The following is a 27,536-nucleotide window of genomic DNA, read 5'->3' as shown; positions in this document are numbered from 1 at the left end:
TAAACCAAAAAAGACGCCCTCAAAAAATTGGTGTCTTTTAACATTGATCTTAGGAAACAAATCTTACTAGAAAAGAATTCTATAACAAGAACAAATATTGGGAAGATCACTAAGTCAGGTGGAATTCCAGAATCATGGGAAAAAGGGAAAAATACAATTTTATTTTTGTAGAAACTTGGTATAGAGTAAAATAGTCATTTGAATTCATAGGTCGTTTGCCTTATAAGCTGAAGTCATGACACAAGAATAAAATTTAACATATATGGATCCTGAGCTCACGGGTACTAAAAGCTTCAAAAGGATAGCTCGGGTTTCACAAGCTTTGTAAGTGATCTATTTATACCACATAACTAAGAACATATTTATTCATGGAGAGCTTATGAGCTCAAGCTTCTGAAACTGTCAAACTAAGAGAGGAGAATGAAAAGCCACAAAAATCCATAAAACTGTAAGAATAAAAATCTCTCTTCCAGACTGAATGCAGAAAAGTTCATGCAAAATTCTAACAAGTGGCCTTTAAAATATTAATATGCACAATAGCACCATTTTCTTAAAGAATGGAAAAGGGACGTCCTAGAGACTATTTAGTATTAAGTCACTGATCCTAAAATACATACCAGTCTAAATATTTTCACTAAAAGCTCACTATCAGTAAAAAATCAGGTTTCTGACAGAATTCCAAAAGCTATACTAAAGATTCTGTGGGGAAGAAGGGTAGAGAGATGGGTACTAGGGGGAAGTCAAGTGCCTTTGTTTTATGTTTTGCACAGAGGTATAATATCAGGGGCTTACATTCTGAAAATACTGTACAGTATCTTAAGGCTGCAAGGCTACAATCACCATTAGCTATATATATTATGAAAAAGTCTTATTAACTATAATGAGAAAAGATCACCTTACACTTAACCTGAATGCTATATACTATACTTTAGGCTTGCTCCTGCTAATTCTGTACTCAGATGGGTACTGATAAACATTTATTTAACGTATTAATAAATAAAAATCAGTTAACACTTAATATCAAGAAAAAAATTATTTATATATCTTTGAAAGGCATCTGGATTCATTTACATAGCCTGTAATATATTACTTGCTTTTACAGTAAGCTGCTAAGCTTAAGGTATAAAGGCTAAAATACCACAAATCCTGATGGCTTCATATACTTTCCCAAAGTTTCAGCCTGCTAAAGAAGGCCCAGAAAACGGATTTGGTAGAGAAAATTTGGCTCATTAATGTCTCCCATAGCCTTATACCATATTTTCAATATTACAGGGATGATTAACAATGTTACAATTTTAGTATAACAATGTTAAATGGATAAGTCAGTCTTTAGTCACAGTTACTGCATAGATTTTTTCCCCTCTTGCTCCTATAAACACCATTCATTGATATTCAATTACATAAATTAAAATAACACAGCTCCTAATACTGAGAAGTCAATGGCATGGGGGAAAACCCCCCAGCAAATTTCCTAATAAACTGTATCAGGAAAGGAACACAATTTAAATATGCCATAGTTTACTTGCCTAGATTTTGCTCCTCTTTTATGCAACTAGAAACGTGACAGAAGTTGCTCCAAATCAGAAAACTCTCATGCTACTTGCAACTAAACTGGAGGGGTGGAGTGGTGATAGGTTGACAAGGCAGACCTTTTTAAAATTTAATTTCTTAGGTTATCCGGTTTTTAAAAATTCAAAAGTTAGAACCCAGAGTGCAATGCCAAAAAAAGTGTGCTAGTAATCAAAATCCTGAATGAACCATGATAGAATTATAGTCTAAAGATTGTCAACCATATTTGTGACACTACTTTGGGAAGTAGGCAGTATTTCTTAGTCTGTGAACCAAATCTAGAGTTAGAAACACAATGCCTGCAAACTGCAAGAAAAGTGTGATGTTAAAACAGATTTCCCCCCTTTTCAGGAATTGTGCCTGGTATTGTGCAGCTGTGGTACTGCCTTCATCACTCCCTCCGTTTCCAGTCTTGCTAATTAAAAGGTTGCTCACAGAACAATGCTCTTCTCATTAATTTCAGTGTTCTGATTGGGCAGGATCCCTGCTTACCCCACCTGATCTTTTCATACTGCTGAAGTTAATGTGACAGGAGCCCGAAGATGGATTATCTGCTGCCATATTGCCCATCGCCTCCAATCAGGAGCTATCTGTGTAAACTGATTGTTCTAATTTGCTCTCATTATTTTTACAATATCAGGAGAAAATAACGCACACAGCTCACTGTCAAAGCCATGAAAATCAGCCATTAGTTAAACCCAGACACTGAGTGGCTTTATTAGAGGTACTGCAGTTTATTGATGTAGCTCCAGTCAAACAAGGCAGTGTTTGCTTCAGAAAGAAATGTTTATACTGAAAGTAAATATTTATTGTAATAATACCCACAGCAATATGATATTTTGAAGAATCCTGTTCTTATTTCAAAAGCTTGGCTTTGACATAAATTAACAACAATGAAGAGTTGGGTTGGCATAAGAAAATAGATAGATAACATTTAATGCACTCAGTTGCATAAAAACCTGTTTATTAACTAAAATCTATTGAATGCTCTCCACATCCTATACCTCATATAAATAAGAAACTCTATTCTGTGACAACAAATACTAATCAACCAATAAATAATGGAGGTTCTATTTTCTCAACACAATAACAAATATTTTTTTCAAAACAAAATTTTACAACTTAGGAATCAAAATTACTTCTGTAATAATCATACAGGTATAGTTTTAAATTTAAAAAACTGTATTCTCGTACAATGTAAGTGTCCAACAAGAGAAACTGATCCTAGCATCATATATATTCACAATATTTTTCAGAACTGGAAAATAAGCACTGTAGTAAAGCCAGCTAAGTGAACAACAAGCTGGGTTTTAAAACTCTTTAGTTAGAGACGTTTCTTAAAGCAGAAGACAGAACTCCCCAGAAAGGTTTGATATTCAATGAGATAATAGCCCTAAAAAATCTGTCTTGGGCACAAAGAAACTACATTTTCCTATTATAAAGAAAATGCTAAATTCTAGGAGAAAATAAACTTAAACTTTGTATTTCTAGGCTTGCTTGGCTATGAACATCTTATAAAAATGCTACCTAACTGCTGCCTGAACAGCATTTTGGGGGGCTGGAGAAGGAGGGTAAAATAAAAGAAACCGATGCCTTTTAAATATAGGAATTTAATCCACACGCTCCCCCCCTTTAGTATTAGAAGGAAACATGGCTTCCTCCTGTTTTCTTTCTACACTAAGATTCGTAGGTAATGTGAAGACAAGAGTATGCCCTTCTTGCTGCTCCCCTTTTAATGGCCACTTTTCTTTTTTCTAAGAAACATGTGCCATGCTTTCTCCTTAAAATTCCTGCACTAAAAGACTGCACCATACTGCACTCTGCAAAACGTGCTGATGGCGCCAATTACAAGCCCCCAGCCGAACGCTCCAGCCCCCACCATTCGGGCAGATTTATGCGGACTCTTGCCGACGTTATTACAAGTCAGAGTTTATTGGGAAATTGTTACATTATGCGGAGTGTCTAACAAATTGCTTATGCTGCTATAATTGGATTACAACAGCCGCTTGCTCCCACCGGTAAGATTAGGCAAGTAGGACTCCTGCCGATCTCTGAGCGTTAGCAGTAATTTTATTTGCCTTGCCTCTCTCTTTCCTAACAACATGCCTCTCTCCCTGCCAGCTGTCTGCTGAAAAGGCACAGGCTTGTTCCTTGGCCCTAACAATGCAATTACAGCCCCGCAGATCGCACTGTTTGTGCATTAAGTACAGAGCCAAAACGAGGCGAATTGATCGTTTGACTTTTGGAGAAGCCATGTGATCTCTCCGTGCGGGTGATCTGACATGCATCAGCAGGCAATACTGCAGTCAATTCTTGATGAAGAACTTTCTTCCTTCACCCCTCTCTCCCACCCTTTCCTTGTTCACTGAAGAAGGCACTGACTGGGCTCATCTCATGCTAATCTAGATCAATCCACAAAGTCAAACTCAATCTTATTAGCTTCCTGGCTAGAAAGAAATGTGAATAGGTTCTAGCATCTTGAAGCATCTCTGTCAGATATATCAGTGGTTCCCAACAGTTGAACCACTGCTGCTATCTTAAAAAAAAAAAAAGGTTCATAAAGAGTTCACGGAGGGAAAAAGTTTACAAGAACACTGTGGTTGTAGTTAAAAAGGACTACAGAAAGTTTTTGGCAAATAAAACTGCCTTGGAAAGGCTTTGTTATAAGCTCTTGTATTCAAGGGGCCATCAGGAAATCAGCACTGAAACCTGTGTACTGCCTTTCTCTGCAGATCTGCTCTGCTGAAAGATGCTGGCGACCAACGTGCAGAATCAATGCAGCTGACTTCAGGCTTAAAAACAGCAAGTTTGATCTCAGCACAAAGTTTTAAACATATTTTGTCAACCCCTCTTCAGTTTCTTGTTTCTTTCTCTTGTATGTTTAACAATGAATGCAGGTAACAAGGAGACTGTGCAAGGAGTTACTCTGGCTCTCAGGCATAATTCATGAAGATTCTCACTGGGGTCTGGAATTTTTTACTTTTTTTTTAATTAACTCTCTTGAAATGGTAGAAAATGACTCTGAATTTTACCAATTTTAACACAGACCTGGATTCCTGTTTATACTTTCCTCTCCAATGGCATAGGCTACTTAGGGTTCCTAAAGCTGATTACACAACACATGTGCAGTCAATCTGCTGATCCATTTTGGTGTCCTTTGTCTGTATTCCTAAATATCATGCACATCCAGAAGGTTATATATTCTTGTGTCCTTAATCTGACAAACACACAAACTCCTGTTTATAACAATGGCCCTTGATTCTATTATTACTTCAAAGTGAACTTGGAAAAGTCACTCTGCTAAGCATTTCTCAGAACCTCTCCGTAACCCACCCCTAATATTAACACTCATTAAATTAATATGAACATTTGAAGATGAAAGGAAAAATATTACTTCTCAACTTTATTCCTGCCTTAGCGATAAGCCTAATGTATAACAGGTTACACTCCAGGGTTTTTCCAACCACACTGGCCTCAGTGATATGGTTAAATATAAATATATTCTCCACAAAGCTAACTGTTAGACCCAACAGAGGAGCCTGTGCGAAGAATGGACCATCTGATGTCTTACTTGTGGAACAGTATATTAAAGAAGCCTGTTAACATGGAGTTTAAAACTCAAAAGAAACTCTGAACAGCTGAAATGCCTTATAAATAGCACAGACCCAGAGGAAGTGCAAACGTCTGCATTGTGAATTGTAGATCTTAATTACCGACAATGGCTGGTACAGCAAGTAGCACGGAAAAAAAGTGAAACAGTTGCACTGTTCATGGTTGGCAATAATTCTTCAGGAAAATATTTACTATCAATCAGTTATGAGAAAAGGGACTCTGTGCTCGTAAAACAGCACGTTGCTTCTCATACCAGGACCATTTTGCTTCAGCATAATCTGAATTTAAACAGCTTGTTTCCTGCGGATATAATTTTGGAAATAAATAAAACAAGTCTTCTATCAAAATCTGGAGTAAGTGGAAAGGAACATCACATTTTTCTGCCTCAGTCAGTTGCAAACAGATTATTAGTCTCAAGTAAAAAACAATAACAACAAACAACAATAACTATAATACAGAACATCTACAAAGGACTACTGAAGTGGTTTATTTTCTAAACATAGAGGCAGTACTTCTTCCTACCTGGACAGAAATCTAAGTAGATATGTTCCAACGACTCAATTTTAACTCGTGTGTGTGTGTGTGTGTGTGTGTGTGTGTAAGGGCAAGTTAAGGAAAAGCCTGAGTGTGTGTGTGTGTGTGTGTGTGTGTGTGTGTGTGTGTGTAAGGGCAAGTTAAGGAAAAGCCTGAAACCAAACTTTTCAGTAATATTTAAATAAAGTCAATTAAAAGATAACATAAAGAATTAATGCTCTTCATTTTTCAAGTTAGTTTTCTTTATCAATTAAAAAACATCATGAAGGTTGACATTAGATACAATGTAACTATTGATTTTAAAGACTAAGTTGGCAGTCAATAATGACTGTCCATTTAAAGCTACAATAAATACAAAGCTCATCATGTTCAAATACAAATCTCATAAAATATGGGGCTATAATTGGTAAGAAGGAAGGCTTTAGAAGAAAATAAAAGACATTTCAGTGTCTCCAAATACTACCTGGATTGAGTTATACTGATAAAATGACCCCTCTTCCATTTTTATTTTTATTTTCGGGGGGGGGGGAATATCATTCTTCAAGTTAGAGATTCAGATTATTATTAACAGCATGGCTGTAGTTTATCTTACAACTTTGTTTTTTTGTATTCTAAAGAGGACAAACAGGTCCCTTTTCATAGGCCTATTATAAAACATTTATTGTAAGACTTTTCTGGCAGTGAAGAGTCACATACAATGCACTCACTATAAGGGGTCTGAACATAACAACACTGCTGTTTTTGAAGGAATAACTGGTATTACAGTTTTCTATAAAATGCATATAAACAATAGTAAGGTTTTAGACTTTAATTACCATCTCCGCCTAAAACAAAGTCACTCCTACCAGAATTGACTGCTTTGAACTAGAACCAGAAATGGTTGATATCACTATATTATAGTTGCTCTCACGTGGAGATGGCTGGACATTCAAGGCGACTTTGAAGTACAATCTGAATCAACAGACACTTGTACCAAGTTAAAAACCACTGTAGCCATATTAAGTGTAGCAGATGAAACTATTCAGTTAAGGGTTAAAGGTGAAGAACAGGAAATAGGGACAAGCTTACAGACCTACAAAAATAGTAGCAAGTCATTATTTTTCAAAGGTCAAGCAATAAATGAGGCCAACAAAAACAGCACAGAATCATGAGATACTATAACACATGTAAATGAAAATGGAAAAATTCTTCCCCTATTCCCATGTTTTTGGTATCTCACTGAAGGCTGTTGCAAGAAAAAAGATTTCAGCTATATGCTTTTACTTGCCATTGATCAACTGTTTATTTGCCTAAACTCTGAAGAAACGAACCAGAAGATAGGACCAATAAAAGGAACCAGAAAGTTAGGTGGTTTCCAACAGAGAATGATAGAAATCATTATTAAATTAGGGTACTTAAGGAATCAATTAAAGGATATAGATGTCAGAATAATGTTAAAATAAGCAAGAATGGGATGAAAGGGTCACCATCTGGGAGCAAAGGAAACAGACTGATGAGCAGCAATCAGCAAACTTATTTCCTCATCCAAGAGCATAGAAGAAATTATGCCATTGTGCCAGATGCCAGAAGATTTCTAACCATGCACCACTGAAGTAGAGGGTGGAAGAGAAAAAAAACACACGCCACATTATAAGGACACACACCAAAATAACTACGGAGCTTTAGAGATCCTGGCTTAAAAAGTATGGAGAAAACAAAAGGAACAGATGCTCACTTGGCCGGCTCTCAATGAAACTCATTAAAATCGTCACCCTGTCCTTGTATCGGTGCTCATGTTAAGATTTTATCTTGTTTAGCCAGAAGTCACCCACTTGTGATAAATCTGAGAGCACTGTGGCCAAAAAGGAGACAGATTATTTTTAAAGGCCCAAATAATCGGTTTCCTATCTCAATGTACAAATGCTAGCTATAAAATAGGGTCAATTAGCACTTGCTAGTTGTAACTAAATGACTGAAAAGTGAAATATATAAATATTTATAATTTATAATATTCATATTTTACAGCAAATCATTAAAACATTCTAATTTAAGAGACACGTAAATGACCGACTCTTATCTTTTTAAACTATCATTTTAAATAAATTCTGACATTTTGTATATGGATCATTTCCATTGATATTTTCTATGATATATTTTCAGTTGATAAAGTACTGCATGTTTTAAGAAATAAGATAAAAATAACGAAAAATATTGCTGTTCTTTGATTTTTGTAGCAAAGGATACCAGTCCTGGCTCTAATAATAATAGTAACTGAGAGTCTAAGTGTATAATACAATAGTTAAAATTGAGAATGTTGTAACAGTGACAAAACAGTTGTTGAAGGCAATAATTTTGCAGATATGCAACGAAAAATCTAGAAACAGAGCGCATACTGGAATTTTACTTATTCTTGGAATAATCAAAATGGCTGATGTCTAAATTTAGGTCAAAACTCTTGAGTAATTAGAGATACTTAGAAAATCTAAGTCATAGTTAATATGATTATTAGACTGTAAGATCTCTAATATGTACAACCCTTGCAATGGTGTACATTATACTTAATTACATTTAAAAACCATGAACTTACAATTTATTTATTTTCTTACACAAACCTTACTTTTTTGTTATAATCCATAATTAGTATCAAGCAACAAATATGATTTAGACTAAAGTGTACAGAATCAAGTACAGAATCGAAAAACTCTTTTGCAATTAAAGAGCTGGCGATTCCAACTTGTAATCTAACAATCAAATTTGTTGATGCCTGCTATATCATTTTTAAAATATAAAATCCTATAATAGTCTTTAATAGCAGCAGTGAGTGAAGATGTCTATAGATAAGGCATTGTTATGATGTAATATAATATATATTGAGTAATATTACTTACTTTGGCCACACAATTTTCAGTCTTCATAGCAGTGCTTGCTAGACATACTGTCTCTTGGTTTAAGCAGAGTCTGGTACAGCTGTTATAAGTCTGTAAAGAGAGGTGTGGTGGGTTGGGTTTTTTTTAAACAGGTTTAAATATTATCATATATAGTTTTTAAATTCTGCCCTATTTCTCAAAATCAACAAATGGATCCTATATGTAAATTCCAGATTTATGAGTGCTGAGGGACAAGGCAGACAGGGGAAAACAAAGAGTGAAAGACCATGAGAGCCACTGATGTGCCCATGAATGAGTACGTAAACAGCCGTGGTTCACTGTATGTATGGAAGGTGGGGGTGTTAGTTATTCAAAAATGGGCAAAGGACTTGAATAGATATTTCTCCAAAGAAGATATACAGCCAGCACATGAAAAATGGTCAACATCACTAATAACTAGGGCAATGCAAATCAAAACTATAATAAGATACCATTTCACACCTATTAGTAAACCAACAACAAAAATACACACAGATTACAAGTGTTGGCAAAGATGTGGAGAAATTGGAACCATTGTGCACTCACTGTTAATGGAAATGTAAAATGGTATAGCCACCGGACAGTACGGTGGTAGTTAAACAATTAAAAACAGAATTACCATATGATCCAACAATTCCACTTTTGAGTATATACCCCAAAGAATTAAAAACAATCCTGAATATATATTTGTATGTAGTGTTCATAGCAGCATTATCCACAAAAGCTAAAATGTGGAAGCAACCCAACTGTACATTGATGGGTTAAGGGATAAGCAAAATGTGGTATATACACACAATGGAATACTATGCAGCCTTAAAAAGGAAGGGAAATTATGACACACACTGTAACATGGATGAACTTTGAGGTCATTAGGCTAAGCGAAATAAACCCATCACAAAAAAAGTAAATACTGTATAGTTCCACTTATGTGAGATATTTAGAATAGTCAAAATCATAGAGACAGTGGTTGCCAGGCACTGGGAGAAGAGGGAAATGGAGAGTTATTGTTTAACAGGTACAGCGTTTCATTTTTACAAGGTGAAAGAGTTATGGGGATGGATGGTAGTGATGGTTATACAACAATGTGAATGTATTTAATACCACTGAACTGTACATTTTAAAATGACTAACATGGTAAGTGTTATGTTACATGTATTTTACCACAATTAAAAAGAAAACTAGGCCCGGCCGGCATGGCTCAGTGGTTGAGCATCAACCTATGATCCAGGAGATCAAGGTTCAATTCCTGGTCAGAGCACATGCCCCGGCTGTGGGCTAGATCCCCAGCAGGGGACGTGTAGGAGGCAGCAGATCAATGGCTCTCTCAACATTGATGTTTCTTTCTTTCTCTCTCTCTCTCTCTCTCTCTCTCTCTCTCTCTCTCTCTCTCTCTCTCTCTCTCTCTCTTTCTCTCCCTCTCCCTTCTTCTCTCTGAAATCAATAGACATATGAAAACAAAGAAAACTGGTTATACTTTATGGTAGGTAAACATTATTAACTGGCCAATATGTTAATAAAAATGTTTCCTTTTAATTGAGTTTTTACTGATGGTACAAATCATGGTCCTCAAAGTTTAGCATGCATCAGAATCATCTGGAGGGCTTGGTAAAACACAGATTGCTAGGCCCCATCCCCAGAGGTTCTGAGAATTTACATTTTTAACAAGTCCCCAGTTGATGTTAATGCTGCTAGTCTAGGAACACTCTGAGAACTACTGGTATAAATGTGTGTGTTGAAATTAAAGAGAAAAATCTGAAGATACAAGTGATTTCTTAAAACTAACAATAGGAAAGAATCCATTTTTTAAAAATTCTAGATATACGGAACAGTTGTAAAAATAGGTATGAGTTCCTGTATACTCTTCCCGCAGCTTCCCCTTATGTGAATGTCTTACATAACTACAGAACATTTATCAAAACTAAGGAATTAACATGGTACAATATAAAGAACTTGAGTTTCACCACTTTTCCCACTATTGCCTCTTTTCTGTTTAGGATCTAATCCAAGATCCCACATTTCATTCAGTTGTCATGTCTCTTCAGTTTCCTCTAATCTGTTACAAATTCTCATCTTTCATGACTCTGTCACATCTGAAGAGTACTGATTAATTAATCTATGGAATGTCCCTCAGTTTGGGTTTGTCTCATGTTTTCTCACGATCAGGTTGAGGTTATACATTATTAGGAAGGATATCACAGAGGTGATGTGCCTGTCTCAATGTATCAAGTCAGGATATATGTTGATGAATACTTCTGGTCATGTTAACCTTGATCACTTGCTTAAGATCGTGTATGCCAAGATTCCGAATTATAAACTTATTTTTCTTCCTTTTATATTGGGGAAAACACTTTGAGATTATGCAAACACTCTTTTTCTGCTTCAACTTTGCCCACTAATTTTAGTATCCATTGCTAGATCTTGCCTATGGTAATTTTTATTGTAGTGTTCTATTGGTAATTTTTAAATTTCTCCCTTTCCTTCTATATTTATTAACTGGAATTTTTCTATAAGGAAGAGCTATGATTTCTTCACCCATTTACTTATTTGTTTATTTATATCAGCAATGGTTGCATAAATATTTTAAATAATTCATTTTTGGTCAATTATCATTCTTTGAAAAGAGAATAAGTAGACAAAAATAAAATTGAAAAAACGAGAAAAAATATTATAAAATTGGTTTTCATTTAAACAAGTTGAATTTTTTATTTTATTTTTTAATTTTTTAATTTTATTTTTATATCTTTATTGATTTCAGAGAGAGGGCAGCAGAGGGAGAGAGAGATAGAAACACCAATGATGAGTCATTGGGGATGGAGCCCGCAACCCGGGCATGTGCCCTGACCAGGAATGGAACCTCGATCTCCTGGATCCTAGGTCGATGCTCAACCGCTGAGCCACACCCGGCCGGGCACAAGTTAAATTTTTAAAAAATCCACTTAACAGTTTTATTCTTAAATCATTTAACTTGAAATTATTTCAAATCACATATTTTAAAAGAATAAATTGGATCATCTGACATTAGTATATATAGGCCTCTGGTACATTTATATCTGGGCTCAGGGTTAAGTACTTCTTTTGTAACTACTAATACCACAAACATTTACTATTCATGTACAGACAACATACAATTTTTAAAAAATAAACTGTGTTTTAAAAAGACATTTATGTAATAATTGGTATATACTGAATCAAATAAAACTTTAAGCAAAAAAAATTCTTGTTCCAATAATGGTAGAAATGTTTGTATTAAATTAACCCTCTAGAGATAATAATTATAAACCATAGAAAAATATTTTAAAATTACTTAAAGGCAGAAGATTGATCTAAAGCAGGCAGAAACTGGGGGAAGAAGTGGACTGACCTTGGAAGAGGATAACCACTCTGGGTGAGATCCATGTTTATGTGCTTTTTCCCTAAGGGTACTACTATTCACCAGTCTACTTGGTGCAGGGCAACTAAAATTCAATTAGAAAGCCACAGTCTATTGGCTTGAGATGTCAGAGGATGGAGTTCAGGGCTACCACAGTGGCTGGAAATTGAGAAGGGAAATCATGGAAAACAGAAAGAGCCATGGGGGAGGGAAGCATCATCAAAACATGCATATAAATTCCCCTCAAATCCGTGGCTAACTCCCAAGCTACATACATGAGTGGGAGACTCCAAGCATTCCAATGGAAAGTAACAGCTGGAAGTCTAGAAGATCTGAGCAGAGATTCTAGCTGCTTCCCATGAGGGGAGACAGTTTATAATTTGATTCCTACTAAGTTAGAGGGGCTTAATAAGCACCTCAAACTTTCCACTGAAAACTCAGAAAAACCCTGCACTGAGACTAAAGAATAAGTCTTAGGACTAAGAGATCTGCTTTAGGACTAAAGGGCAAAATCAAAACACATCTGCCCCTAATGGGCACAAAACCAGACTCTATGCAGTCACAATTAGCTGGAAAGTTAATCAGTGGGAGATAAAAGAATCCATAGTCTCTGCTATGTATAATTTATAATGCCAATTATATATAAAAAAAATTCTATATATGAGAAGCAGATAAATGGGACCTATAGTCAAGAGAAAAAGGAACAAAAAGAATATGACCATGAGAGGATCTAGTTGTAGGAGTCAGCACATAAAGGCTCTACAGAAGCCATAATAAATATGTTGAACAATTTAAGTGAAAAATATGATCACAATGGAAATTTTCACATGAAAATTTTCACCAGAAAAATGAAAACCTAAAATGAATGAACTAGAAATTCTAGAATTGAAAAGTACATTATCTGAAATTAAAAATTTACTGGATGGGTTGAAAAGCAGATTGGAGATAGCAGAAGAAAAGATCTATGAAATTAAAGACTGATCAATTGAAATGATCTAAACTGAAGAACAGAAAAAGAAAAAACAAGAAACAGAATCTCAGTCATCCGTGGGACAATTTTCAATGATCTAACAACATATGTTTACTTGGAGACCCAGAAGAGAGAATAGGACACAAAAAAATTATAAAAATGGTGACCAAATATTTCTCTAATTTGGTGAAAACCATTGGCTTACTGATCTAAGATCAGCAAACCCCAAGGAGATTAAAAACAAAGAAATCAAAACTTAGGTCCAACACAGTAAAAACTGCTGAAAAACCACAAAGACAAAACTTTGAAGCAGCCAAAGGAAAAAAGGGACTCTGCATACATGGAAGCAACAATATAAATAGTGGCAGACTTTTTACCATAAACAAGGAAGGTTAGAAGATAAGGAACAACATTTTTAAAGTGCTGAAAGGGGGAAAAAATCTCAAACCAAGTTTCTTACTATTAGAAAAAAGAATTACATGATCTCGCTTATACGTGGAATCTAAATAACTTAATAAATTGACGAGCAGAATAGATTCAATGACATGGAAGCATAGTTGAGACTGACCAAATGTCAGAGGGATGGAGGGGGGCGGGGGGATGGAGGGGGAGAGAGTAACCAAAGAATTTATGTGCATATATACACAACCCAAGGACACAGACAATGGTGGGGAGAGTGACTGGGGAGGGGGAAGGAACGGGGGGGGGGGGGGAATGGGTCATTGGGGAGAAAAAGGGACATCTGTAATACTTTAAACAAAAATAAAAATTATTTTAAAAAAAAAGAATTACAAATATGAAAAGAAAAAAATTTAGAATAAACTGTGGTGTTGGATTAGAATTAGAGGAATTAATGTGAACTCATGGTTTTCAAAAAATATAAATATAGGTGTAAAATAAAAGTTAACGTTTCAATCGTGGCTTCTCAATACCATTCTGAGCTAAAAGGAACCATACGTAGCACTTCCTCGAGAAATGGCTGATTCCAGGATTAAACAGGGAAAATATAAGATGAACCTGGAAATACGCAAGGAATGATAGAGATATGTCAGAGGGCACTTATTAGCCCAATATGGAATAATCTGAGTATTAAAATAAAAGATATTGCCCGGTTGGGCTTGGCTCAGCGGTTGAGCGTCGACCTAGGATCCAGGCGATCAGGGTTCGATTCCTGGTCAGGGCACATGCCCGGGTTGCGGGCTAGCCGATCAGTGACTCTCATCATTGATGTTTCTATCTCTGTCTCTCCTTCTCCTTTCTTCTCAAATCAATAAAGATATATTTAAAAAAATTAAAAAAAAATAAAAGATATTAACAGACTGCAATGTTACACATTTCTTAAAAGATACAAATTACCCAAACTGACATAATAAGAAACAGAAAATCTTAATAGCTCTATATCTATTTTAAAAATTGAAATTTTTATTGAAAATCATTCTGCATAAATTAAAAATATTTAAATTCTTTCCACTATGAAAAAAATTACTGGCCCAGATGGTTTCACTGGTGAATTCTATTAAATATTAAGGAAGAAATAACACCAAGATCATACACAAACACTTTTAAAAAATGGAGGAAGAGACTTCCCAACCCATTTTATGAGATCAGCATAACCCTGACACCAAAATCTGACCCAAAAAAGGGGAAAGAAAACTACATATTTCTCATGAACACAGACACAAAAATTCTCATTAAAGCCAATTAATGCAATTCACCATATTAACAGAATAAAAGGGGGGAAAGCATTTGAAAAAATTAAACACCCATTTATAATTTTTTTAAAAAACACCTCAGCAAGGTAGAAATAAAAGGGAACTTGTACTCAAAAGGGAACTCAATCCCATTAAAGAAATCTGAAAAAAAATTCAACTAACATCATAGTCAATGATGAAAGAGTAAATACTGTTCCTCTAAGACTGGAAACAAGGCAAAGATGTCCTCTTACCACATCTATTCAACATTCAAATAAACCAAGGAAAAGAAGTAAAAGGCATATAAGTTGGAAAAGAAATAAAATTGTCTTCATTTACAAATAACAGGAGATAAGGTCAACAATCAAAAATCAACTGTATCTATAATAAGCAACAAACAAAATTAAAAAATTACAATAGCACTGAAAAACTTTTGCTAAATTGATCCTAAAATTTAAATACAAATACAAAGTATCTAGACTAGATAAAATATTAAAATTAAAATATGGAGGAATCACACTACCCTATTTCAAGACATACTGAAGTTAAAATAGTCAAGACAGTTACACATTCATCCCTGGGTATTCTCCAGGGCTTTGTTTTAACCCCCCTCTCCCCCAAACACACACACACACACACACACACACACACACACACACACACACACACACACACTCAAGGATACCAAAATCCTTGGATGCTCAAGTCCCTTATATAAATAGCATGATATTTGCAATAACTTATGCATATCCTCCCACATACTTTAAATCATCTCCAGATTACTTACAGTATCCAATAGAATGTAAATGCTATATAATTAGCAGTTACACTGTACTGTTTAGGGAATAATGACAAGGGAAAAAAGGTCTGTACATGGTCAGTCTAGACCCAACCACTGCAGGCTCCACTCTATATAGCACCCATCAGCAACAAGTAACTTTCTTCCCCAAATATTTCTGATCTGCGGTTGGTTGAATCCGTGGATGTGGAATCTGTGAATATGGAGGGCTGACTCTATTTCCTGTTAAGGACAGACACTTCTAAAAACAGAGGATCCTGCCCTGACCGGTGTGGCTCAGTTGGTTGGAGAGTCATCCCATGCACCAGAGGACTGAGAGTTCGATTCCAGCCAGGGTACATACCTGGGTTGCAGGCTTGATCCAGTTGGGGCACGTGCGGGAAAGCAGCCAATAAATGTTTCTTTCTCACATAGATGTCTGTCTGTCTGTCTCTCTCCCCCCTCTCCATCTCTCTCCCTCTTTCCAACCTCTCCCCCACTCTAAAATCAATAAGTATGTCCTCGAGTGAAGATTTAACAAAACAAAAACAGAGGATCCTGAATTCATCCTCTGTGTCATGTAGGGAACTGAAGTAGGAGTTGGTCAGAGCCTCAGCCTCTCACCCCCTGTGCTCTTCATCCAACAGCAGCCTCTGCTCTAGAAGTTCAGAAATAGATGTATATAGCCAACTATACAGTTGGCTATAGTATATTCCGCTGACAATGGTGCCAAAACAACTGGATAAAAAAGCATGGGGATGTTTTTATCTTTGTTATTATAAGCAAAATGAATTACAAAAATGAAAAATGAAAAATAGAAAGCATGGGAAAATAATGAATCCCAAATTTAATTTGCAACATATCAAAATTAATTTGAGATGGACCATAGACTTAAAGGTAAAAGCTAAAACTTGTAAAGCTTCTGGAAGAATATATTCACAGTCGTAGGTTAAGAATTGATAGATGGGGCTTCATTAAAAAATTAGACTTATCAAAACACACCATGAATAAATTGGCAAGACACAGACTATGAGAGAATATTCAGAACACATATCCGACAAAGGAACAGTATCTAGAACTCAATAGTTTTAGTTCTACAACTCAGTAAGAAGACAGACAAACCAATTTGTTCAAATGGCAAAAAACTTAGATACATCACCAAAAAAAATATCCGAATAGCCAATAAGCACATAAAAAATTATTCAACACATGCTCACCAAAAAAGCTTTATATAAGAACATTCATAGCAACTTCATTTATAAAAATGGAAATAGCTTGGGAGTCCATCAAAAGAATAAAAAACTGTAGTATATTTATTCAATGGAATATACTATATAATAAGAGAATAAACTACTGTTATACACAACAGCATAGATGAATCATATACACGCTTAGTAAGTCAGACCCCCAAAATGTATGATTCTATTACAGGAAATTCTAGAAAAGGCAAAACTAATCTATGGCAGTGAGCTGATCATGTTTGATTCATTGGAGTTGGGGAAGTTGTCTGGGAAGGAGACCAAGGAAACGTTCTTGGGTAATGAAAGTGTTCTATACCTTGACTGGAGTAGTGGTTACACGGTGGACAGACTTATCAAAAATTCACTGACTTATGCAATTAACATTTACATAATTCACTGAATGAAAATTTTATTTCAATAAAAATATAAAAGTATACAGTTAACATATTAGGGGGAAAATACCAGAGATTTGTACAGTTAATTAATAAAAATATTATGCTATTTTTCTGGGGGGGGGGGAGTTACAGCAGGAAGGAAGCTAATTTATTTTCCTACAAAATTCCTTTTCCCCTTAGAAATGAATATAACACACTCAGGGGAACATTAGACAGATTCAGGAAACCTATTCTAGGCTTGTAGAAGTTTCCAGAATAAGGCTACATATGGGCCTTTATTTTCTAGACATTCCATCTGTAAAATGGGCAAATGATCCTGTTTATCTCCCAAGGAAGTTACATAGGTTAGTAAACTAAAACCTGTCACAGTTCTTAGATCACCTTGGGATAAAAAGGCTAAAAAATTCAATATTTTACATTCAATATATTACTATTATAAGACTCCTTCCAGGTTATCATTAAACTAGTGAGTATAACAGCCACAAGCAAGATAGGTTCTGTCCCCATGCAACATCTGAAAAGGTAGCTTCACTGCTGAACCAGAGGCAGAGTTTTGCGTTGGAGTACTTTAATACATTTTTATATTGCATATAAAGCACATAAGTGTAAACCAGTAAGATGCCTTGCTGAAAACTACCTTTGTGAAAGCAGGCTGTAATTCTGAACAAGTTTTCAATTTTCACACTGCTGCTAGGGTAAAACATTTTAAAGAGTTTAATTTTTTACAATGGATTCAATGACATAGGATTATCTAACAAAGTAATGGCTAATCAATAGAAGGTTTAGTTGTCAGGTGAAACATATAACACACTAAAAGGGATTGATTGCCAGACTTCTCCTTATTTACTAGAAGGTATATATTTAAAATGACACAAACTTGTTACTAGGCTGCATTCTTTTAACCTTGCAAAAAGCTGCTTAAGAAATCTGTTCAGCAGCCCTATAGCAAAACAAGATATAGTATAATGAAAATGGCTAGTGATTGGGGGATGGGGAAGAGGGAGACAGGGACCGTCAGATATATGGTTACATCAAATCAAGTCCCCAGCAAGGATATGGGCAGAAAAGGCAAACTACAAAGCGACATTTAGGAAAGCTGGGACTGGGCTTTAAAAATGTCACACAAATCTACCGAATCTCATTCAATAGATGCAAAGCTCTATCTGATCTCATTCCATATTGCTCTTAGGGCAGGTTTTTTAAGCACTCATACAACTGGGCACAATAGGCTACCCCCACCAGCCCATTTTCTTTCTTTTTTTCTTTTTTTAATGGTACATCCAGATTTAGCACTGAACACAAAATGAATTGGGCCCATATGCACTTCAACCAGCATATAAGCTGTTTCCTTTATAATTTATTCACAATACCTCAAGTCTCTATATGAAAATACACTTTTTATGGTCATTGCAACCCAGGAGTTCAATAATATTTTTTCTACTAAGTCAGTGATTACACAATTTATCAAAGCATGATTACACTGAAATAAAAATAAAAGAAAACACCAACCCACTATATAGTCTTCCTTCCTCCAAGTAATTTTAAGAAAGCTGGTTATTAAATTGCCGCTTTTTGAAGAAGGGTTTTTGTAGCTAGACACAAACTGCCAAACCATGTTTTTTTAAAAAAGTTATTGGACTCTGAAGGATTCAGCCGAAGTGGGAAGTTAAATAAACAAATCACTTCATCAGACTTGGAAAGATCACTTTTGTCTTACTTAAGAGACCTACATTAATTACCTTTAAGGTCTTTTCCATGTACTGTTTAAAATAAATACAATTTATTTATTTATTTCAAATGAGGTGCTTCTTCCAAAGTATTAAATAATGTCTACAAATGCAAAAGCATTTTTATAAATAGGTAATTAAAACAGATGACTAAAATTAAGTCAAGCTGCAAAACATTACCCAGGATGCACCGTGTTTTGTTGTTTTTTTTAATAAACATCTCAGGCAATTTTTTTCCATCCAAAGCCCAAAGCACTTCGGGGGGGGGGGGGGGAAGGGAGGTAGGAAGTTTCATAGGGGAAAAAAACCACACATATATAATGAAATAATGCCAAACCCCAAACTAAAGTATTTACAAGATAGTCCCTTAAGCATAGTTTGTCACATTGCAATTACACCTTGCCTACTGCCAAGTCAAAGTGCTTACTACTGCCACTAGGGGGAGAAATGTCTTAACACAAAGCAACTGGCAGACAGAGAACGGGTTTTCTTGAGCAATTATCAGAACAAAGCTCCCTTGGCTGTGTGTACCTTCTAATTACTCAATACAATTAAAATGACTAACCTAAAACAAATAGAAAAAATACCCTGCCTGCCTGATATCAGGGACTTCATTAAACCTTTCCCCCTCATCAATCAAATCAGAAAAAAGGAAATGAAATCATATAAAGCATAGCAGAACTATTAAAGGAAGTAAATAAGTGAGTTTGTTTTTAAAGAATGAAAAGAAGTGGCTCTCCTGAAAAAAGAAACGTTGTGGTATTTACCCATCTGGATGCTGCTTGAAAACAAATTGTCCTCCAAAGAGCAGAAATACAGTATGTTTTCTCTCAGTTCACTGGCTTATGAATGACTTTTCGTTGTTGCCGTTGTTTTGTTAATACACATTATAATGCCGTTTTCCATGTCAGTGATGTACTTTATCCTCCTACTCATCCAACTGTATAAAGGAGCTATGCCAGTCACTTCCAGGCTTACGCTGGGTGTTTTCACTTTAAGTTCTTCACTGCTGTTTTTGTGTGGATCTCCTCCAAGGTAATATTTAGAACAACACAGGAATTTGGCTGGGGGGAGGGGGGTGGTGGGTGCTAGGCAAGGAAAACAGCTACTTTATTCCTTTTAAAGACTTACGTAGTTCCTTTTATAAGGCCCAGTCATTAACAGAAGATAACAACGGAGTCATTTTTCTTTCAGCTGACAATTGTGACATTTTTCCAGCAGTGTGCAAGGTGTTGAAAACCTGGCAGCTGTTACCTCCTGGGATGAAGATACTTTTTTATCCTCCCTTGACAGTTTAACTCAGTGGGTCAGCACCTTTAAAGACTGCAAAGTATCCTTGAAGAGGATGGAAGCTTGAATTACTGCTCCCTCCCTAATCAATGTAAACCCTCACTGCAGGTGAAGTCTCCATCTATAGAGGTGCATGGGGGAGGAAAATGTAATGCCCTGAGCCAGATGGTTTTTATCTTGTTTTTAAAGAATAAAGGAACAAGCTAACAAGGGAGACAGCTACTTTGTTAGCTTCTTGGCCTCTCTCATGGCTTTGCATCCCCAGGGTTCCAGCTACACAAGAGAAAGAATACAGAAAAACGTAAACACTTAAAGAAATATAACTAGAGGGCTGGCATCATGCTGCTTTCAAAGCGTTGAGAGAGCTCTACTCAATGCTTTATTTATCACTGCCCACGTCCTCAGGATGGTAAGTGGACACATACACAAAGGGAATGGGGGATGGGGGAAGGATTAGACAGAGGTCACAATTTACTCAATTACAGAGAAAGGCAGGGCTGACAGATCCTATTAGCGCCAACGTGAAGCAAAGAAGGAGTTGCATGTTGTAAGGCTACATTTTAAAAAAGTAATGAGTACTTTCATGTATCCTCCCAGGCCTTTGCCCTTGTTTGCAGATATGAATAAAAGCTATAAACACAGTTACTATAGTTTCCTTGGCTTCACATTTTAGGAATAAAAGTAGAAAAAATTGTGGCTACTTTGTACATCCTTTAAATAAAAGTTCACACCTTACTTAAATGCTAAGAGGTAAGATTATTCTGAAACTTAGAAAATTAAAAGGTAACATTGCTTCTCCCAGCCATGCCCCTCCACCCCTCAACTCTCCTGTCTTCTGATGTTGAATGGAAAAGCGGGTATACAAAATGACTGGGTGATGCAGGAAATAATGTCTCCTGGCTTTCTCCTTCAATCTTTTCTTTTTCTGCTAATATCTTTGTCAGGTTTTAGAATTATGGTTATGGTGGCCTCATAATACAAACCAGGAGGTGTTCTTTTCTTCTCTCTATTCTGAAAGAATTTGTAAAAGATTGGTGTTATTTATTCCTTAAATGTTTGATAGAATTCACCAGCGAAACCATATGGGACTTTTGATAGTTAATTAAATGAAATTTCTTTCAGACATGGGGCTATTCAATTTTTGTTTCACCTTGTGTTGGTTTCAGTAAATTGTATTTTTTAAGGAATTTGTCCATTTCATCTAAGTTGCCAAATTTTTGGTTTAAAGTTGTTTATAATATTCCATTCTTCTTTTAATGTCTGTAAGAACTGTAATAACCCTTTTTCAGCTCCTCCAATAATTAAATAACTCTCCAAGTTAACACACAGTGGCCATATCGTATCAACCATGGTAAAATCATGTTTTAGAATAATATATGTAATCTATAAAATTAGTTTAAAATATTACTAAACTTGTTAGAGCGTAACTGCGCATTTTAAAACCAATGGTGAAAGAGTTCCTGAAATCCCATTAGAAATATCTGCAAAAGAATCTCAAGTTAAGGGGCTGGCCTATAAGCAAATCTTACTTACATCAATACTAGGTAAAAGGAAGCCTTGGTTTCTTTTTATCTGCATAACTTTACTAAAGCAGGAGTGTGGGGGGCAACACAAGCAAATGACACTTCATTATTGTCACACGCAATAGAAAAAAGAGAGTTTAAACAGCCTATATATTATGTCCTATATTTAAAAAAATCAGCAATGGGGTAATCAAGTTCAGGGCAGTCCTGGACAGCTGCCCTGTGATCCACTTCTATTGACCCCTGTTACTCATTGCTCTTCCCTAAGATTGAGAGGGCAAGCTCCTAGGGAGTGACCACCACAATAGACAGACACAAGCCAACAGTAATCTGGTTCGAGCAAAAAACCAGATGGCACTGTAATAAATTTACAAATCTGCATTCATGGGGCTGTTAAAACACCCAGAAGCTAAAAGCCTCTGAGGGCCCCAGGAGGATCTCCTACTTCCCTGTTTCTAAAGGCCATTTCTCTTTCCAAGAACACTGAGTTCATGCTCTTCACAAAGAGAATGGAGATAAAACCCTTTACAAAGAAAGGGGGTGGGGAGAGCCTCATGACCTAATTAATCTCCAGAGCTTGGATCTCAACAGTGACAGTATCAGAAAAATCATTTTGGAGCACTATGAGGGGAAAAAAGGCAAAAATGGTTAAGTTAAGGTGGAGAGAGTGAAGTAAACCTGCTAAAAAAGCGATAAAAAACATTAAATTTCTTTCAAATGCTGCACACAACAGATCTTGCAAGTAGAAAATGATTTAATAATGTATGCATTTATTTTTTAAATGAATCAGATTAGTCCCATGTGTGACCTGCTGGTCCATCTGTATGTGCTGGACTTAATAGGCACGATTCTCTCTCTTGCTTCAGTTTGAAGTATGAGAGAGATAAATTTAGTTTAATTTTCAACAGATCAGCCTATCCATTTTCCAAATGGACCATCTGGATCAGCCTATTAAAATTAATTTATAACTTTGCAGAGTGAAAATTCGTTTGTTAGCTTAAATAAAGTTGCCAAAACTTTTTGTCATGTCATTGTTTTCTGACAGTTGTTTCTACCTCCAAATTAATCTTATTCAATATTGCTCTATTTATTTACATTTACAGATCAGGTGGTTATCTCCAAATAAAGGTATAACATACAGTAAATAAAAAATGAGTGTCACAGTTTCAAGTACTCTCCCCCTAAATTAACACTGTACACAAACTAAAGTTAGAAGGTGGAGGTAGAGACATTGGGTTTCAAATCACTGACTAGCTAAATAAGCCATCTACCCTCTCTAAACCTCCATTTTCTTAATATATGAATTATCATATCTAACAACTTTATAAATTATTATGAGGAGTCAATGAAATATGTTTCAGGTTCATGGTGGGTACTCAACAAATATTAGATCTCCTTTTTCCTAGAACAATGCCATAAATGAAAGTAAATAAAAATTATTCTCATTATAACTGCTGGTGGTCATCTTGTCCAATATTAAGATAATTAAAAATAAATAGGTGGTGTAATTGAAAAATTTTTTAAAGTTTTAAAAAAAGATGGCACATGTTAAAAAGACCAAAAAAAAAAAAAAAAAAAAAAAAGACTGGGTGTTATACCTATTCTCTGACAACACTAAGAATTTTTTGTTGTCAGTGGGAGATGGAAGATGTTAGAGGGTGCTGCTACAGGCAGTTGAGAAGAGCAAATTTTTAAAAATATTTTAATTTTTAAAAGAAAGCACTAATGGAATTGAACTTTCAAAGTTAAATGTATTATCTGTAGAGAGTGTGATCAATAATGGCCTTTATGTCTAGGAAAGGCCAACAAATATTGTTCAGATTAGAAGGAGAGGAGCTAACTCACTATAGGAAGATCCCTTCTGATTATTTTTTTAAATGTATGGAGAATCTTAAAGGGAAAATAAGGTTTAAAGTCAACTATTCTGCTTCTGCACTTAAGAAGCATTTCAAGTTCTTTTTCCTAAACAATCCTTTTCTTTGAATTTGTTTTCACTACTGGTAAGCAACTGACTGTCCTTCGCTTGTATACCTAGAAGATATTTTATATGTGTGTGTGTGTGTGTCTATATATACATATATGTGTATGTGTGTGTGTGTGTGTAATCCTCACCCAAGGATATATTTAGTGATTTTAGAGAGAGAAGAAGGGAGAGAGGGAGGGAGAGAGGAAACATTAATTGGTTGCCTCCGGTAAGAATCCTGACTGGGAATGGAACCTGCAACCTTTTTTGGTGTATGGGACGACACTCCTACCAATGGAGCCACCCGGTAGGGATACCTAGGATATTTTTAAAGATTGGGAAAACAATGTTACCTGATTGAAATTGGTGGCTATAGCCACACCAACTTCAAAGTACTCTTAATTTAAGCTCCCATGCTTACCGAATGGCAAATTAAGGGTTTCCTGTCTTTTGTTTTGTTGTTGGTAGCCTTTTATTTTAAGTAAGACTGAATTTCATACCTGTCTAAGTGAATTCTTCTCTGGTATTATCTTCCTAGGGGGTTCGCCATTATTACAGTCTTCTCTCTCTGAGGAATTCTGTGAAAGAAAGTAAGCTTTAATTCACTTCTCATTATCTTCCATCTTATTCTGTGGGAGTAAACTGAATTACATTCTGTAAGCTAGAATACCATGTATACTTATGCATTTATTCATTAAAAGATTTATATACATACAGACATATACTTATGTAAAGGAAAACATATGCCCATGTATATAAATAAATGTATGTAGGGATCTAGGTGGAAAGTATTTTATCTATATTTAAGCACTGCCCAGCAGATCATGTATTAATTAGAAGTCTGCTTTATTGCTTTTTGAAAGTGCAGGTTGACACTGGGCACAAGAAAGTTCTAGGCTACACTTAACTGACAAAAACTTAAACCATCATTGTTACCTCCATTTGTAAATAGTTTTAAACTATAGTAAATGTTTGGTAGGTACAAGTTCTCAAAGTCTGGATCCTAAAAAGTAGTTCTTGCTCTTCCTCCTCTTCTCAGATTTGATTTTCTTTTCTTTATTAAAAATAGAATAGTATTTAACTCAAAACAACATTTAACCAGTAGTTTAGGATTAGAGTCCATTCTTGCCACTATCACCTCAAACAGCAGCTAGAAGACCCTAAAATGTCAATGGGATTTTGAAATACTTAAGAAGAGGGGCATAAAAGTCCACTTGAAAGCAAGTTTAGAGTTCTAAATGTCAACAGAGTGAAAAAAACCAACCCACAGAAAAAATGCTTGCAAATCATCTATATGATAAAGGATTAATATCCTGAATATATAGAGAAATTGTAAAACTCAACAACCAACAATAACAAATAAACAACCCAATTCAAAAATGGGCAAAGGACTTTAACAGACACATACCTAAAGATATACAGGTGGCCAAAAAGCACTTAAAAAGATATCCAACATCGCTAATTATTCTGGAAATGCAAATCAAAACTACAAGGAAATATCACCTCACATTCATTAAGAAGGCTACTATCAAAGAAAGAATGGTGGGGATGATGAGAAACTGGAACTCTTCTGCACTGTTGGTGGGAATATAAAATGATACTTTTTTGGAAATGTATTGCTATAGAATACAGTATGGCGTTTCCTCAAAAAATTAAAAGCAGAATTACCATATGACCCAACAAGTCTACTTCTGATTATATACCCCAAAGAACTGAAAGCAGGGTCTCGAAGAGATATTTGTGCATCGTGTTCACAGCAGCATTATTCACAATAGCTAAAACATGGAAGCAACCCACATATTGAAGGATGGATGAGAGGATAAGCCAAATGTGGTACACATACATGATGGAATAGTATTCAGCCTTAAAAAGGAAGGAGATTCTGACACATACTACAACATGGATGAACCTTTAGAACATTACGCTAAGCAAAATGAGCCAGTCACAAAAATATAAATATTGTACGATTAGACTTATATGAAATACTTAGAATAGTCAAAATCACAGATACAAAAAGTAGAATGGTGGTTACCAGGGTCTGGGAAGAGTGAATGGACAGTTATTATTTAATGGATAGAGAATTTCAATTTTATAAGATAAAATGAGTTATGAAGATGGATGGGGGTGAATGAATGTATTCAATACCACTGAACTGTACACTTAAAAGTGGTTAAGAAGGTAAATTTTATGTTATGTGTATTTTACCACAATAAAAAATAATTGAAGAAAAATCTGGTAATCAACACATGTAAATCACTACCTGCAAAGCAAAATACAGAAAATCCAAACAGATACATATTATTTGGGTTCTATTTTCCACAGCTACATTTGTAATGTTAATATTTTAAAATTTACAGCTGCTATATTCACTATATTACATATATTCATCATATTCTAAGTGGTGAGTTATTTTATTTTTAGATTCAGAAATTCTTTCATACACATGAGTTTACCTGAAAATTTTCATACAGGTATGAAATCATTAGTAGGATGAAATCAATATAGGATCATAGCTGTATTTTAAATTTAGATATTAGTTATACTTTTTTGGTTTGTAACAATTATATTATTAAAGGATAAATACCATATGTATACAGTGTCATTTAAAGGCCCTTGCACCTGTGGCTAACATCTATGTGTGCTTCATGCATTACCTTTAGTTGGCTTGACAGGCCAGTACTGTTCCTTTGCACACTGTTGGAACTAAGGTGTTCCTGTTGGACAGAAATCTCTTGGGAGGTTTAACTTGATATTTTACATTTGTGATGGTCACTTTAAGGTTAAGGTCCCTAAAATTAAGACAAAGAAGAAAAAACATGCTATGGTACAAGCAAAGGACAGAGACTCAATAACTTAAGAGTTCTAACTGCTTTTTTCCCTGTTTTGAAAAAAAGGAATGTAGACTGACTACAAAAAAATGAGGAAGAGATATAGTTAATGACTATTAAACATTCCAAGTAAGGAAACTAGCAATATATGGCATTATAAGAGAATCAAAGGAGGGCAAAGGTCAATTTGTATGACGGCAAAATCTTAATACAAACTGAAGGCAAGAGACTCCACCAGCAAAAAGATTATGGCATGCTTTACTGCGATACTCATCATCATGGTGGTCTGGAACCAAACCCGCAATATCTCCAAGGTATGCCTGTATTAAATTCTTTTTTTAAAGTATAAATCACTGTTTTAAATACTAAAATTAAATGTCTTATATAATAAAAACTTAAGCCAGTATTCAATTATAACTATTCAATTATGCCAGTATTCAATTATAACTGTATTCAATTAAGCCAGTATTCAATTATAAACTTATAATTTACAAGTAATTATTCCCCAGAAGTTGCGCCTTTCTTTAAATAAAATACCTTTTCTGATAATCAAAACCTATTTAATTCAATGTAAGATCCTGTATTTCAAAATGAATTATGTTTTGTTAAAATGTCATCATAATAAACTTGGAATCCTAATTACTTTTCGGTGGAAGTTTGTTATACTAAAGATATTATAAATTACATTTTTATTCTACAGGTGCTTGGGATGAAACAAAACTTATGGTAAATTCTCTACACTAAATTACACAGTGAAAAATAGTGATCTGAACTCTAATAGGATGAATAGTAACTATCTAGCCCATATCCACAATTTTCTTCTTCCTGACCCTCTATTTTATCTGATTTAGAAGAGGAACTATTGAGTGGGTATTATGAGAGCATCTAAGGTATGAAAAGGTGAAGGGAGCTTAAAGGATAATTACTGCCTGAGAGCAGAACACGGAGCTGTAGAGAAGCTCCTTTCCTTCCCATCAAGGCAAAGGAGATTTTATACATGCACACACTCTTAAACAGGAAAAAGAGAAAAACAAACTTGTTATAACTAGTTCTTTTTGGATAGACTGATGCAACATTTTTTACCCTAGACCACCCATCATGAGAAAGCAAATCAATACAAAAAATTCAACTATGCTGTTATATAAAATAGAGGTAGTGAC

General features: G+C 35.2%; 1 protein-coding gene across 11 annotated transcripts in view; it reads right to left on the bottom strand.

Moving 5' to 3' along the window:
• BTRC (beta-transducin repeat containing E3 ubiquitin protein ligase) overlaps positions 1 to 27,536 on the bottom strand; it is a 151,877-nt gene that overhangs the window by 48,972 nt on the left and 75,369 nt on the right. For 6 of the 11 annotated variants that reach the window (XM_016219900.2, XM_016219901.2, XM_016219908.2 and 3 more), the window contains 2 exons: positions 24,049 to 24,126; positions 8,583 to 8,672 (listed from right to left, as the gene is read on the bottom strand). The exons of 1 other annotated variant lie outside the window; for it this stretch is intronic. In XM_016219900.2, coding sequence (XP_016075386.1) covers positions 8,583 to 8,672; positions 24,049 to 24,126 — 168 coding nt within the window. Of the gene's footprint in view, positions 1 to 8,582; positions 8,673 to 19,539; positions 19,798 to 24,048; positions 24,127 to 27,536 lie in introns of those variants that run through there. 4 more of the 11 variants (XM_016219911.2, XM_016219903.2, XM_087824517.1 and 1 more) reach the window with 2 other exon arrangements.

The sequence above is a fragment of the Miniopterus natalensis genome, chromosome 14 (assembly GCF_054644295.1).
Source record: "Miniopterus natalensis isolate mMinNat1 chromosome 14, mMinNat1.hap1, whole genome shotgun sequence".
Lineage (NCBI taxonomy): Eukaryota > Metazoa > Chordata > Mammalia > Chiroptera > Miniopteridae > Miniopterus > Miniopterus natalensis.
This window is presented reverse-complemented; position numbering and strand designations above follow the sequence as displayed.